The sequence below is a fragment of the Chinchilla lanigera genome, unplaced genomic scaffold, assembly GCF_000276665.1.
Source record: "Chinchilla lanigera isolate Chin_1 unplaced genomic scaffold, ChiLan1.0 scaffold00033, whole genome shotgun sequence".
Classification (NCBI taxonomy): domain Eukaryota; kingdom Metazoa; phylum Chordata; class Mammalia; order Rodentia; family Chinchillidae; genus Chinchilla; species Chinchilla lanigera.
In genome coordinates this window covers 7783198-7797795 of record NW_004955434.1, presented here as the reverse complement: position 1 = coordinate 7797795, position 14598 = coordinate 7783198, and the positions used below count along the sequence as shown (strand labels likewise).

The 14598-nt window shown below is 34.1% G+C and overlaps 1 protein-coding gene across 7 annotated transcripts in view; it reads left to right on the top strand.

Annotated features, from left to right (window-relative positions):
* The window catches only part of Rfx3 (regulatory factor X, 3 (influences HLA class II expression)), a 274694-nt gene that overhangs the window by 112261 nt on the left and 147835 nt on the right, over positions 1-14598 (top strand). For all 7 annotated transcript variants that reach the window (XM_013516360.1, XM_005388617.2, XM_013516355.1 and 4 more), the window contains one exon: positions 5864-5988. In XM_013516360.1, the coding sequence (XP_013371814.1) occupies positions 5872-5988 (117 nt within the window). In that variant the 5' untranslated portion in view covers positions 5864-5871. The remainder of the gene's footprint in view (positions 1-5863; positions 5989-14598) is intronic.

Below are 14598 nucleotides of genomic sequence, written 5' to 3'. Positions count from 1 at the left end.
TTTCATACTACAGAAAATCATGAGATTTCTTTTTATATCCTCATCTACTTGACTTACTGATTTGATAAAGCCTCTGTTTTACCAATGAATAAATTTTTCATAGAGGTATCATAGCAATAAAGACCTGGTACTTGACTATAGCATATACTTTAACTATTTTAAAAAACTAAGTAGAGGGGGAAAAAACCAAGTCATAACGTTTTGTATGTGTAGGTAAAATAGTAAGTTCAACATATTTTTGCCCAAGTTTCAAAAAGTTAGACCTATTTCATGATTATTTAACGATATAAAATACATATAATTTCAAGTAAGCCCCATTGTTTTAAATTGCATGTTTTTTGGAAATTGCTGTATACCCTATTTTTGTAAAAGTTAGAGTAAGATTTTTTATTATCTTCTCCAAAATAGTAAGAAAACTGGAAGTTTTATGCTCCAGGATTTTGATTATAATAATTTTAGATGTTAATCCTGTGTAGGAGCACAATAATGTTAATTTCCTGTATTTAAAAAAGTAGTAATTTTCAATTATAAGACAACCTTACTATGATCTTATGTTGCACCAAGATTCTAATGCTTTTACACATAATTCATTCTTGAATATGGTCACATTTTGCATGTGATTTATTTTTACCATGCTTATTAAATGACTCAATAATTTTGGCTAATTTGCTTCAAGTGGGGATTGTAACCAACATCTTTGTCTTTCAGTGCTAAGGGAAAAGGAAGAAAATTCTCTGTTGTACTTGAAAATTAAATTATGTCTTTACTTTCTATGCTAAAATTAAAACCTGTTACAATCTGAGTGTTAAAAACAATACACTAAGTGTAGTAGAATCAAACTTTGCAGACTTTGCTTTTTTACGATGGCAAATTATACCAAGATGAAAGATCCCAATAAAAATTAGATGAGTATTACCTATTTTAAGCTAGCCTAGCTATATAGTTCTGTTTGCTAAGTACTCGATTAGGTCAGACTATTAAACCATCTATTCTGGTGTGTACATTGTATGTGATAAAAGGAATCCAACTGTGAATTTGAGTGTATTAAATAATCTTCAGGAAGTTCCAGAGAGAACATTTGAATGCTTTAAAACTGGAAAATAATGCATGTTTGTTCCAAACACATCTGATTTGCCTAGGTTTACCCATCAGGTTGAAGAAATGCTAATCTTGTTGCATTCAGCAGCTGGGTTTTTGCAATATTCTTTTCCTTCTCCTAGGGGTTAATTAGCCTTCTTTCAAAATATGGCCCATTTAGCTGTAGATTCTCATGATTCAGCCAGAGCTGGCTGTACAAAGCTGAACCGTTAACAGGCGGGTGTGTCCAACTGCTTAATTAGCTAGAATAAAAAGGTCCTTTGTCAAACAAGCATCTGTTGCTCATGGCACACCTGACAGCCACATTAGGCAAGGATGACTAGACTGAAATTGTGCAAGTCTTTCCTGCAAGAATATATGACTCATTTACATAGGGACTGCATCACTGACAGACTGCAGGGGTTTATTGAGCTTATCAAAATGGATTAATGTGACTGCATTTGTGACTGATAAACAAATACCACTTGAAAGGAGGTTGTGAAGGAACTAAACTAACTAAATTACTACCAAACATAAACAAAGCACCAGAAACCATCACTGGGTGAATGTGAACGTCACAAATATAGTCAAACTGTTATGTTGGGAGTAAAACAAAACCTTAACATGGAGCATGTTCTCATATGATGAGCTTTACTTTGTATAAATGTTAGGTAACTCCCAGAGCACTCTGATCTTCATGGATTGAAATCATCTATTTAGCAAAATTTGGCAGGAGGGTTATACTTTTCAAACATGCTGTAACATTCTAATTGACTTGCTGTTAAATCAAGTCTTCAGAATTAATCATTTAAAATGCCTCTGAAAAAAATTTTTACTAGTTGTGTTTTATTATGGTCTCAGTATAAAAGGAGAAAATATCTTCCTTAATTTTGGTGTCAGAAGGGTGAGACGGAAGTCTAATATTGCAAGTGTAAATAAAATATTATGGACTGAGAACCCAAAAGATTCTCCTTCAGACCAGCAGTGTTTTATCTAGGGATTTTTTTTCATTTGGAAGCCTTGTTAGGATATTGCAAAGCAATATAACCTAGTACTTGACTCCATGGGCTTTAGATCCACACAGATATAGATTGAATTGAGGCTCTTCTTCCTTCTGGCTTTTGGTAAGTTTAATTGATCTGTGCCTCAGTTTCCTCATTTGTTAAGTAGAAACTGTAGATTTCTTCTGAGGATTAAACCAGAAAATGTACTTAAAGCAGTTGGTTTAGTTTCTGGCAGCATTAAAAGTAAATGACAGACCTAGTTATGACTTTTAGAGATAGTCTGTGTATGGGATGTGGTTGAGATTCTCTTAAGTCATGGAAGAGAGAACCTCAAGCTGAAGATGGTAGGGAAATCAAAGGAGAAGGAAGTTGTGTCTATGAAGACAAAAATCAAAAAGTTCAGACAATACTGAGGGGCTGAATTCTTAATCTGTTGGTTGGAGCCTATAATCTAGAAGTCAAAGAGATGAACCAATGAGCAGAAGTTTGGAAGAAACAGAGGATATTCTGAGAGTTGATTGCTACTTCTTTGGTACTTGGTTTTACTGAATTGGGATCATTGTGCCACTTTTGCTATGGTATGTTAGATGGAATCAAATGCTGACTGGGAAGTTTTCTATGACTTGCTAACTTCAAATTTTACAACCATTGTTTTCTACCTGTCTTCCTCTACTCTATTCTGTAAAGTTTCCTCTTGTTAAAATAGTGATGTCACTTTGTTTTCTCTTTCTAAAATTTTAACAGCTTTTATTTCTTTACTCTTTATTTCTATCTGTGCAGTGTTTACTATGAAACTGAGGACATCCAACTTGTTCTAGTAGTTCAATATACAGAGCTTTAGTATGATGTTCAAACTGCTTTCCTATTTCCCACCTGTAGGGCCTTGGGCAAGTGGTTTAACATCTCTGAACCTCAACTGACTAACCTGTAAAATGAGGAAAACCATAATTTTAATAATATAGTCACTCATTTTTATCAGTAATAAAAGCTTGAGTATTACCGCTTTGTATAAAATAGGTAAATCAGTATAAATGTCTTCAACATTGTCTGGCTTCATTCAAGGTAGTCAAATACTCAAATGTCTACAGAGGCAAAATGAGTGAATCAACATTGCTGTTTTAATTGTTGTCAGTAAACTAGTAGTGTGGGCACACCTTTTCCAAATTTTCAGATTTTTCAAGAAAATCAGAATTTGCATCTCAATGCATAGTATTTCAATGTTGGTAGTTAAGGAAGCACTCTGAGCAAAGCAAAATCAGTATGTTGAGTCTAATACAGGGGCCAGTGTCTGAAACTATGGTTTTAGGTTCCCTATACACTGTTTTAGGTCATCATTTATTGAAGATTAAGAATTACTTTGAAGGTAAATTTAATTTTAAACTGAATTTCTTTCTTTACATTTTTTCATGTACTTTATCTAAAACACTAGATGTCATGTATGGGCATAGAAGCCAGTCTTGGCAAAGTGTCTAGCCAGTACAGGGGGAAAGAGGATAAAGTACTGGCATAAGTGACTTACTTGTTAAAAAAAAATTACCTTCGTTTGGATAGCTTAAAGCAGAAGCAATAACTGGCCATTGTGTCTTATCAGTTTCCTAAACAAAGAGGACCAGACATCTTGATGTAGGCAGGAGGGACAGACAAAACCTCAGACAAGGTAACTTCTACTGTCTGGTTAATTGGACAGAAACATTGCCTCAATCTTTCTAATTGCTCCTCTGCTATAGCACACATGCATCAAAGCATATAGATGTGTAATAAATCAGAAGAACTTGGCTTCTGCTTTTTTTTTTTTGTTGAAACCCCACCTTCCCTCCCTTCCTGTTCCAAAGAGGAAGAGGCATAGATAAGGTTCCTAATTTGTGTATTCTTTCCCAAAATTTTGAGAACCCTTGACCCTCCCTTGGTCTTACTTAGATAGGAATTTTCTGTAATGAAAACTGCTATTCTCATACATTTGTACACAAACCCATAGTCTTAATAGTAATCCAAAGGGGTGTGTGAGCACGTGTGTATGTGTGTGTGTGTGTGTGTGTGTGTGTGTGTGTGTGTGTGTGTGTGTTAATCAATGCTAAATTTAAAGAAAATGATCTGCCATTTGTGATGTTTCACATAAGAATCTGTATTTCAATTTTTGGAAAATCAAAACTTGTTTCTCCAGATTGGCCTTTCTCTACGCCTGTCATATCTTGGATCTGAATATTAGACTACATATATAACTAGGGTATTGGCCACAGTTTCCATTCCTTTACTTTTATTTTGTAGCCCCTAGCCACCTTCTATCTGTATACCTGAGTTTTGTCAATTATAAGTGGAAATCATAATCATAACAACTGCATTAGGTTGTTACAGGGGTTAATTTATTTGTGAATTAACATGTAAAGCATTTAGAAGGGTCATTAACATTTGTTAAACAATTAGTGATAATTGTCACCACTATACCTTTTATATGCATTAAGTTTTATTGTATTGTTTTAGGATTCTGACTAGGAAAAAAATAAGAAAATACCCAGATCCCTTACAGAAGTGCTAGCATCAGAGTATCCAAATAAAATAAGCACAGATTCAAAGTTTAAAAAAATGTCCCGACACTTCTGTTGGCCCTATTGAGTGAGTTTCTTAACCTTTGTGGACTTTCCTTTCCTCTTTAAAATGTAAGAGGAGATTTGATGTCTTCAGAGGTCTATTTGTAAAATTGAGATGATGGAAGGTGTGGAGAACAAGAAATGGAAGAGGTCATCCTATGACCAAAGATTCTGGCAAGGGTTAATTTTCTACTCAAGAGAACTAAATCCTCTTTGGGAATTTTTTAAGGAAAATCAGTGCTTATGATACTTTCATAGATTTAAGCTATGGTGCAATAGTTTTTTAGACTACTAATTAAATACTGTCCCCTTTATGACAGGGCAGAAAATGAGAATTCTGGTCCCTGCTTGACAGCAAAGAAATTCATATTTATTTTATTCAGTTTTTAAGTAGCAAAAGGGATGTCAAGACTTTGAAGCTTGAAAAATTGATGAACTTGGTCCTTTGGCTTAATTTAGGATATGTCAGTTGGTTTTTGGATATGCACTAATTTTTTATATCACTGAATAATAGTAATTTTTTAAGTTGGAAAGAATCTTAGAAATGATTCATTTTATATCATACTCCAGGGACATCTTGATAACCTGTGAAAGTATCTAGAAAGTAGTTTCCACAAGGTAAGGTTTGTTTTCTGAGAATTAATTTTTTTTACTTATTTTTATTTTCTTTTATTTTGAAAAATGAAGGAAAACATATAAACAGACAAACATTTACAAAATAGCAAAAGAACAATACAAACAATACAGAGTTACAAAGTAGTAGGAAATTAACAATGCTTGTTATATTACATATTGATATCTTCAAGGTGGTTTCTCGGAAAACTAATAGAGATATGCACTATTGATTAATAATTAAGAATATGTTACATTATTTTGGAGCATAATTTCTAAAGATTGTAGTATTTATAGTAGATGAGACCTAAGGAAGGCAATTTTCAATTAAATTCAATCTTTATAATCTCAGGCTAACAGGTTCTAGTGAGAAATTTTTTAACAAAAATGTGGATTAATATTTTTCTGTATTTATTTAAATCGTGGTCAGGATGATTATGACATACATGAACCCTGGCAGTATGTTGAGATGAGAGGTATGATAACACCTGAAAGTCTCAGTATAGAATGCTGAGAACAAATGTAGTGAAGCTTGTTATGCATAGAGAACATTGTAAGTTTTATTTCTGTTTTCATATATTTCAGAGACCATCATGCAGACATCAGAGACTGGGTCGGACACAGGTTCGACAGTGACTTTGCAAACATCTGTGGCCAGTCAAGCAGCAGTGCCTACACAGGTGGTACAGCAAGTACCAGTCCAACAACAGGTAAGCATCTGCGTTTCCAGGGAAGAGGCTTTTCCGTTCATCATTCTGATTGTCTGCCCAAGGATTGTTTGGACTTTACTTTCTCCCTTCATGGAATGCTAAGATAAGCATAGTTCACTTCTTAGGTCAGTTCAGCAAATGTTTCTCCAGTGTTTCCTGAGTCTGCCCTGTTCTTTTTATGCTAAGCTGTAGACACATAAAGGTAAATACTCAGACTATAAGCCCTCTCTAGAACAGCTTCTTAACTCCTAAAGAGTTGTTTTCTTTTGACTTGACTACTTTAAAAAAGATTTTTCTCCTGATTTTTTTCTTCCCCATTGTATATTACAACTTCTTGTTTGTTTCATATTGAAGTGTCAAGCAGTAATATTTTTCATTTAATTGACTCATAGTAGTACTTACTAAAGCAAGTATGCATGTACCTTACACTAAGAAATTTTTGCTTTTTGGTGTGTTAGAAAGTGTCTTGGCATTAGGTGGCTGGTAAATATGTTTAATGAAAATGAAATTAATTTAAAGTTCTGATCTATTGGATGAGATCTAACCCATCTATTAAACAGTTGAAAGGAATTCATTATCAAATGTTTACTGTAGGCTTATTCATATGCAGGAGATTTGACTTGTTTTAGAAAGATACTGACAAAAGGATGCAGTTCATGTCAGTTTAATAGTTTTACATGTAGCATGTGGAGATATTGGCCTGTCATGCCAATCTTGACACTCAAGATTTACCTGTAATTTCTTGGTCTGTAGCAGAATCTAACAAACCTTAACCACTACAATTATAAGTAAATATTTAGAGAGTGGGATATCTTCTCACAAATGATAGAAGGACACAAGGGTACATTCTTTTCAAGATACAGAATTGGGTTGGGTATGGAGGGGGAGTGCTGGGATCTCAAAGAAGTCTTTGACTCTTAGGGTAAGTAAAGATAGCTGAAATAAGTAATTTTTAAAAAATTTTAAGCACATGCCTTTTTAATCTTTACAATATGTATATATATACCTTCCCTATGTCTCATGCTCCAAATTGGTTTGGTTAAACTACATTGTCATATTTGTCTATAAAATTATTTCATATGTTTCAGCCTATTAGTTATGCTTCTTACCTTTTTTTCTTTTCTTTTCTTTTTTTTTTTTTTTTTTTTTTTTTTTTTTTTTTTTTTTTTTTTTTTTTTTTGAGACAGAATCTCTATGTAGTCCATGCTGGGCTTGTACTCACTGTATAGCCCAGGCTGGCCTCAAACTTGCAGTGATCCTTCTGCCCCAGCCTCCCGAGTGCTGGGATTACAGGCATGTGACATCATGCCCAACTTTCTTTTTCCTTTTTGGATTTAACCATTAAAGACAAGTCTTTCCAAAATTATATTTTAGAATCCTCTGGTTTTATTTATGTCATTGTTGTTTGCAAAGCTTGAGTATTATTCAGAAAAGGATAGCTTATGCGATATCAACCAGATAGCAACTGCACAAGTGTGGCATTGTCTTGCATACCTAACTTTAAGAAAATAACAGTTTGTAAGTATATTAAGGACATGTTGAACAGTTAACCTCTCTCTGGCTTGGTTTTCACCTCCTTTGTACAAGACTGATTTTGAGAATACCTATCTCTACCAAGAATGGGGTGGAGATAGTGTTGCTCTCTCCAGAAAGTGCCGTCTGAGACTTTGAAAGATCTTTAATACATGTGTGCCTCTCTATCCTAGGCTCTGTCTTTTCTTCACCCCACCCAAAAAGACAGTTTCTTTTCACTGAATGTGTATCAGACAATGTATACTATGAGTCTTACATAGTTTATGGAGATAATGTATGTAGTAGAGTTCATTAATGCAGCGTTTTTTTTAAAGAGTAGAATTTAACTTCCCTTCTTGTCTCATAAATTACTTGTCACAGGCAACTGAAGTTACCTTTTTTACCTATTATTTTGAAATTTACTTTATATTTAAAAAATAGCATAGGAGGTCAGGGTGCACTTAAGGCCAGACACGAACCACGGTGCCAGCAGTTTGTGGGCCTTCCAGGTCAGAATCTCCTGTCTGCACTGGGCGTATGGAGGGCAGAGACCAGCATAATTGTTTCATTGCTTTTTTAATTTTTAAATTTCTTTTCGTGTTAAGAATTGTTTTAACCTGCTTTCTTTTGGTTCCTAACACACACACACACACACACACACACACACACACACACACACACACACACCTCTTTCCCATTCCTCATGCCACTGATAGTTTTAGATGCTGATGTGCAAATACGATAGTTTTATATGTCTCAGCCCAGTGATTACATTTTAATTTGGGTAGATTAATATTCATTGTTTATACTACCGTGATAGATAAATTTATCCAAAGTTAGCATACAGTAAGCAGTGATTACCATACTTTCCTGTAAAATTCATTTATTTTCCCTGGATTTAATGATTATATTTCTTCTAGTTTGCAATACTTCTGTGGACACATGAAACATTCTTTGATTTCTGATCATTTTTGTGTGGCCTCTGTGATTTTTTTTCTTTTTCTTTCTGAAAGTTCATAAATTGTTTACATCCAGATCTCTTGAAATTTTATGCCTATTTGTTTTCCTTTGGTTTTTTGAGAAAGGGTCTTGCTGTATAGTTCAGGCTGTCCTTGAGCTCGTTACGTAGCCCAGGGTGGGCTTGAACTTTCAATCATCCTCCTGCCTCATCCTCCCAAGTGCTGGGATTACAAGTGTGCACCACCACTCCTGGCCCTACCTATTTTAATAAACTGTGCTAAAACTATCATGGGTGTTTCCAATGTGAGCATTCATATTCTTTAGTTCTAGAAATTTTTCTTCAGCTTTTCTTTGATAATTACCTCCCGTCTGTTTCTTTTTTTACTTTCTAGACTTTTTTGATTTATTTTAAACTCCTTTTGGCCTACTTTAATTTATAACATCATATTTTTATAAGCAAATACAAATTTAAAATTCCCTTTCTCTTCGTTAGAACATATTTTGTTATATTTTTCTCTCTGAAGATACTACTTTTTTTAAAAATGGTTGAAATTTTCTCTTTACTCTTTTTTTACAAGGAACTCTGTTTTTGTTTTTATTGTTCTTATTAAAATCTTTCCACAGATGTTTGACAACCTTTAGGTATTATCAAATTTTAAAATGTAGGTATAAGAAGCAGAATATTTGAATGCATGAGTAGGTCTTGTTGACTTAAAATGGGGTAATTTGATGGGGCTATTTAACTAGGAACTCTCTAATGTCTAGAATATTTGTCCTATTTTAAAATTGTTTTTATTTTAAAGAGAGTAGTAAATGAGAAACAAACAACCAAAAACTAGAACAGTAGCAGCATCCCAGTATCACAAACAGAAACAAATCAAAGCAAGAACATTTAAAGTGATACAAGTTTTCAAGACAAAATAATACGAATTACCAGTGGTTGTTACATTGTATATTGCTATCCTCAACTATTTTGCTCAGATTACCAGATGTAAGAATGGAAGATTGTACAAACTATTAAAGAGAATAAGAAAATAATTCTTCCATAAAATATTAGAGATAATACAGAGTTTCACTAGACAAGATGGTAGGAGTTCACCATTGTAATTCCATTGCATATTGTTACCTTCAAATCAGTTGTTCAGATCAGCAGACACAAGCGTGCAAAATCAATCAGAACATAAAAAATTGTAAGCATTAACTATTCATTTCAATATGCCATCAGACATCAGCAATACAGTTATTACAGCTATTCATATATATACTTATATTTTGCCTTCCTTCTTTCTTTTTTCTTCTTTCCCTCATCCCAGTCGTTCCTCCTTTGAGCAGTTTCTTTCCCTTTCCTATCATCTATTGTATGTTTTCTGTTTTACTTAGTCTTTCAGGTTCCTACACCAAGGAGACAATACGATGTTCACACACGTGGGTCTGATTTATTTCATTTATGAGTATGGTCTGTAGTTGCATCCATTTACCTATGAAAGCCTTGAGTTTATCTTTTTTAATAGCTGAGTAGTACTCCACTTGGGAGTATAGATTGGTGAAACCACTATGGAAATCACTTTGAAGATTCCTCACAAAACTGGGATTGGAAGTCCCCTTTAACCCAGCTATTCCCCTTCTGGATATTTTCCCAGAAGAGTTAAAGACATCATACCACAGTGATAATGGGCACCCATGTTTATAGCAGCACAATTTGGAAACAACCCAGATGCCTGTCTACTCAGGGATGGATAAAAAAGATGTGGTATTTTTATACTATTTTTAAAGACTTCTTCAACTCCCTGCTTGGTGGGTGAATGCTTAGCTGCCTTAGAGTTGAGTAGGGAGAGAAAGTTGGTTATTTATTGGACTGACTCATTAAATCTTTTTTTTTTTTTCATATACTATCACAGGTATGTGATCAATGCAGAGGTTAAACCAAAGAATCAATAACCTTCCAAACTTTTCACCAAATTTATGGAAAGTCCCTTATCATACTGCATGGGTTAGAGAAGGGGATCTGACTGCTTCTGAAATAAAATTACTTTTTATATTAAATACATGGCTTACAAACAAAGTAGATAGCTACCAAAAGTGGAAAAACCAGTGTTACCAGCCATAGATACAAGATTATGAATGTGTCCTCAGACACACACACACACACACACACACACACACACACACAGAATTTATTCTTGCCCTCATGAAAAAATAATTTCATGTATACCTGGACCATACTTTGAAAAATACTGTGCTGTGCCATATCGCCTCCCTAAGCAGGCATACTTTTCAATTTCTTGAGTTAGCTATCCCCTCTGGGACTTTCCAGGCACGTGATTGCATATTCTCACCCCAGGCAAAAAGGTGAAAACTCTCATTGTCTATTTTTCAACAAAATATTTTATTTCACATATTTATTTAGTTATATTTGCCTAGAGACACTGGCTATGAACTTGGTATAGGTTTATTTGGAAGGATTTTTTTCCTTTCCTTTGGTATCCATCCACTCACTAAAGTAGTATCATGTTTGAAGTTCCCTAGTGTACTCTAACCTCGTTCGTATGGGTACAAGTTGTCTATAACTGATAATGATAGTGCTATAATTTCATACTGCTCTGACATACCTGTAATGTCTGGATTGTTAAAGTGTTGATGTTATCTGAAGTTTTCAGACTGTACTGGAATGCTTTTGAAAGCTTTTAGCTTTTGTTAATGACCCATGATTGTTATTGAAACCATGGTATTGATGTCAGAGTTAGCTAATTCTATTGATTCAACTTTTCAATAACTTTCTCTCTTAAAGAGAAAGACTGTAGCTAATTTGTGTGTATGTATGTGTATATGCTTGTGAGTAACATGTAATCTATGTAGTATGGGTATTTTGAGAAACCAGTCAATTTCGAGATTCTATTATATTCATTTCTTTAAAGCCCTTTTTGAATATTCTAATTTTCTAGGTAGCAAAATAAAATGTTGAGTCTCAAAATATTTCTATAATTATTATCTCATATTTATTGTATATGACCTTAAACCTAAATACGTCACCTTTCCTTGGACAATATAGTTCAGGAATGGAGAATTTTGAGGAAAGAATAGGCAGACCTAGTTATATGAGACTATATCATATTTCTTAGGTAAGTTTTCATTGTTTTGTGAAATATTTTAGTCTTAGCTTCTAAGAGGAGATATGGTTGCCTAATTTGTTAAAGCCTATTAAAGTTTAATTTCTTGATTAGAAACTTAAACTTTGATATTGCCCATCCTATTATATTTATAAAAAATATTTTTGGATTGATTGTCCTGTGTAGAATATGATGCAGATAGTTCCCCCTCCCTGTCCTCCTGTATTGAGTAATTGAAGAGTTTTCTTGTAAATTATTTTTCAGGGTGTTAATTTTACATCTAAATCTAAGTGGCCTTCTAATCCTGCTTTCCCTAGAACTGAATTGGAAATCCAGGAAAGGAAAATTTTTTCCTACTGTTCTATAGCCAGCCAAATTAGGTTCTTTTGAGGAAGAAGCTTGGCAGAAGTCTGAATTTTATTTCTTGTTTTAATTTTGGGCTCCTGATATTCCATTATTCTATGAAGAATATGAGATTGAGGATAATTCTTAACCATCATGATCCAAAGCCACAACATTTTTTTCCTCTTTTACGTCTGCCCGATTTAACTGCCTTTGCAGCTATAATTCTATTATCACTGTCTTACATTTCCCTTGAAGAAGGGCACCAATCTTTTTCTCCAAAGTGAGTAAAATTGTTGTTTCATCCTCTAACTTATAAATATAATACCCTGAGTATAGTGCAGCCGTAAGAACGAGGGGCTTTTGTTGAGTCCAGAGGAAAGAAAAGTTTTTGTTCTTTCAAAGAAGCTTTCAATTTTGCTGAAACTTTAATTATCAGAGCCTGAAGATTTTACCTTTTCCTAGAAGTGACTCAGAAAATTTGTTTCTGATGGGTCTTTTTTATACTAGGATATTTGAAACCTCTTTTTATGAGATAAAAGCCCATTTCACGATTCTGTTCAAGAAAGACCCTTTGTTTTTATATAAATGATCTATGTAGAAAGGCCGTCTTTGTTTATACTTTATCAAAAGAATAGAAAATTGATATTGATTCTTTTCAGTTACTATCAGTATGTTATATATTTAACTCCAATGAGAGTTGACAATTAGATTTTAGGAGAAGATTGTCTTCAAGGAGAGTAAGTTTTAAGTGAATTCTCTCCCAAAGATCTGTTTTTTTATGGGTAGTAGCATAATAATCTTAATATTTTAGAGATAGAATTTAGTAATTCAAGTTTCATATAAATCCACCATATGCTCTCCCATTCTGTAGACTACAGCTTTAATAATGGATCATTTCCTTCCTTATCTTTGTCATATTTCTAGTAATAAGTATATCATCATACAGAAAGAAGTAAGACAGTATACCAATGAGAATTTATTTTGATGAAAGTAAACAATAGTGAATAAAAAGATTGCTTATGATATGCCTACTCCATAATAGAATTTTCTAATGGATAAGTTTTGATCAATGGCATCTTTAGTGGGTCCCATTGCTGCCTTGGGGAGCTAAGCCTGAGGTAGTAAACTCCATCATTCTTGTCTCTATTTTCCTTTTTTGTTCAGAGTCAAGAGGTTTGTTTTCTGCAGAGTCCTAGCTTTGACAGACATGAATAGAATTCTTTTCATTTGAGCCATTATCCCACATAAGCAGTTTAAATAAAGACATTTTTTCTTATTGGTTGTTTTTGGAACTTGATTCTCATTGACAGGCTTCTCTGAGGGGACAGTGTTCTCATAATTAAGACAATGGCAGACATGCTAAAAGGAGGGGTGACATTTTAAAATGAATTCTGGTTGAATGTGCTTTAAAAAAGCACAACCCGGTGCTTTTAACTTTGGACCAGAATGTTTATTTTTAGAACCACAGCTGTTAATTTTCCATATCTATTGTAAAAAAGTAAAATATTTCAAAGAACTATGCCAATTTAAATTGGTAAAAGATCTTGCTGTGCAAATTCAATTTGAAGGCCCTTTAGTTGACCATCTTTACTGCATATTTATAAAAATAAGTATTTTATTGTTTAAACATTTGAGTTCTGGTATTCTTTGATCCTCCATTAAGTAATTTTTTTCAGTACTTAGGTGTTAAACCTAAGGGTGTTCTACCACTATGGCTCTATCCCTGTTTTCATTTTTTATTTTGAGATTAAGTCTGTTAAGTTGCCCAGGCTGGCCTTGAACTTGTGATCCTCCTGTCCAAGCTTCTGGAGTAGCTGAGATTACAAGTGTGTGCCGTCATGCCTAGCTTCTGTTATGTGATTTAAAAAAAAAGATTTTGTTTTCCTCATCTGGCATTAGATCATTGTGATCCATTCAGTTACTATATTTTAGGAGGCATGTGCCCAGGTACTATATTAAGTATTGGGATTTCAAAAGTAATTTCATATGGAACACAATTATAGGAAGCTACCTTTTGACAGAAGTACATCTTGTTATGAAGTTAGATACACAGAGCCTCAGAGGCAAAGACAGAATGTGTTTGGGAGTAAGGATCAGTGTACTGTATCTTCATCATGATGTGACCCTTGAGCTCTGTGTGTCATAAACAGAGTTGGAGGTTGTAAGAAAAACAAACCCATGAGGCCTTACCTGTGTAAAACCAAAGAAAAGTTCCAGGGAAGTAAGGCAGTCAGTAGTTCGCATGGGAGAGAGGGATGTGTGATACCACTGTGCAGTAGCCTCCTGGAAGTTTCAGCCAGTGATCTCTTTATGATGCCAACATATGTGTCCCACTTTAGCATTGTAATTCTCTTCTCTGTTCAGGTTGTTTCTTTAAATATTTCCTCACTGCCACTTTTCCTGTTTAAAACATTTTCTTCAGTCTGTTCTATTTCCCTTTTGTCTGGCCCCTTCTTAATCCTAGGAAATTTGTATTGTACTCATGCGACTTTTTTTTTTTTTTTTTTTTTTTTTTGGTTTTTCTCCGGAGCAAAGTCCCGAGTTCAATTCCTGGTACCAAAAAAAAAAAAACCGGAGACGATGAAGAGGATCAACTGGGTTTTTCACTTCAATGCTCTCGTTTTTTGCACATCTGGAAGCTTCACTTTGGTTCTTTTTCAAATGCACGCATTCCTTTTGGGTCTGC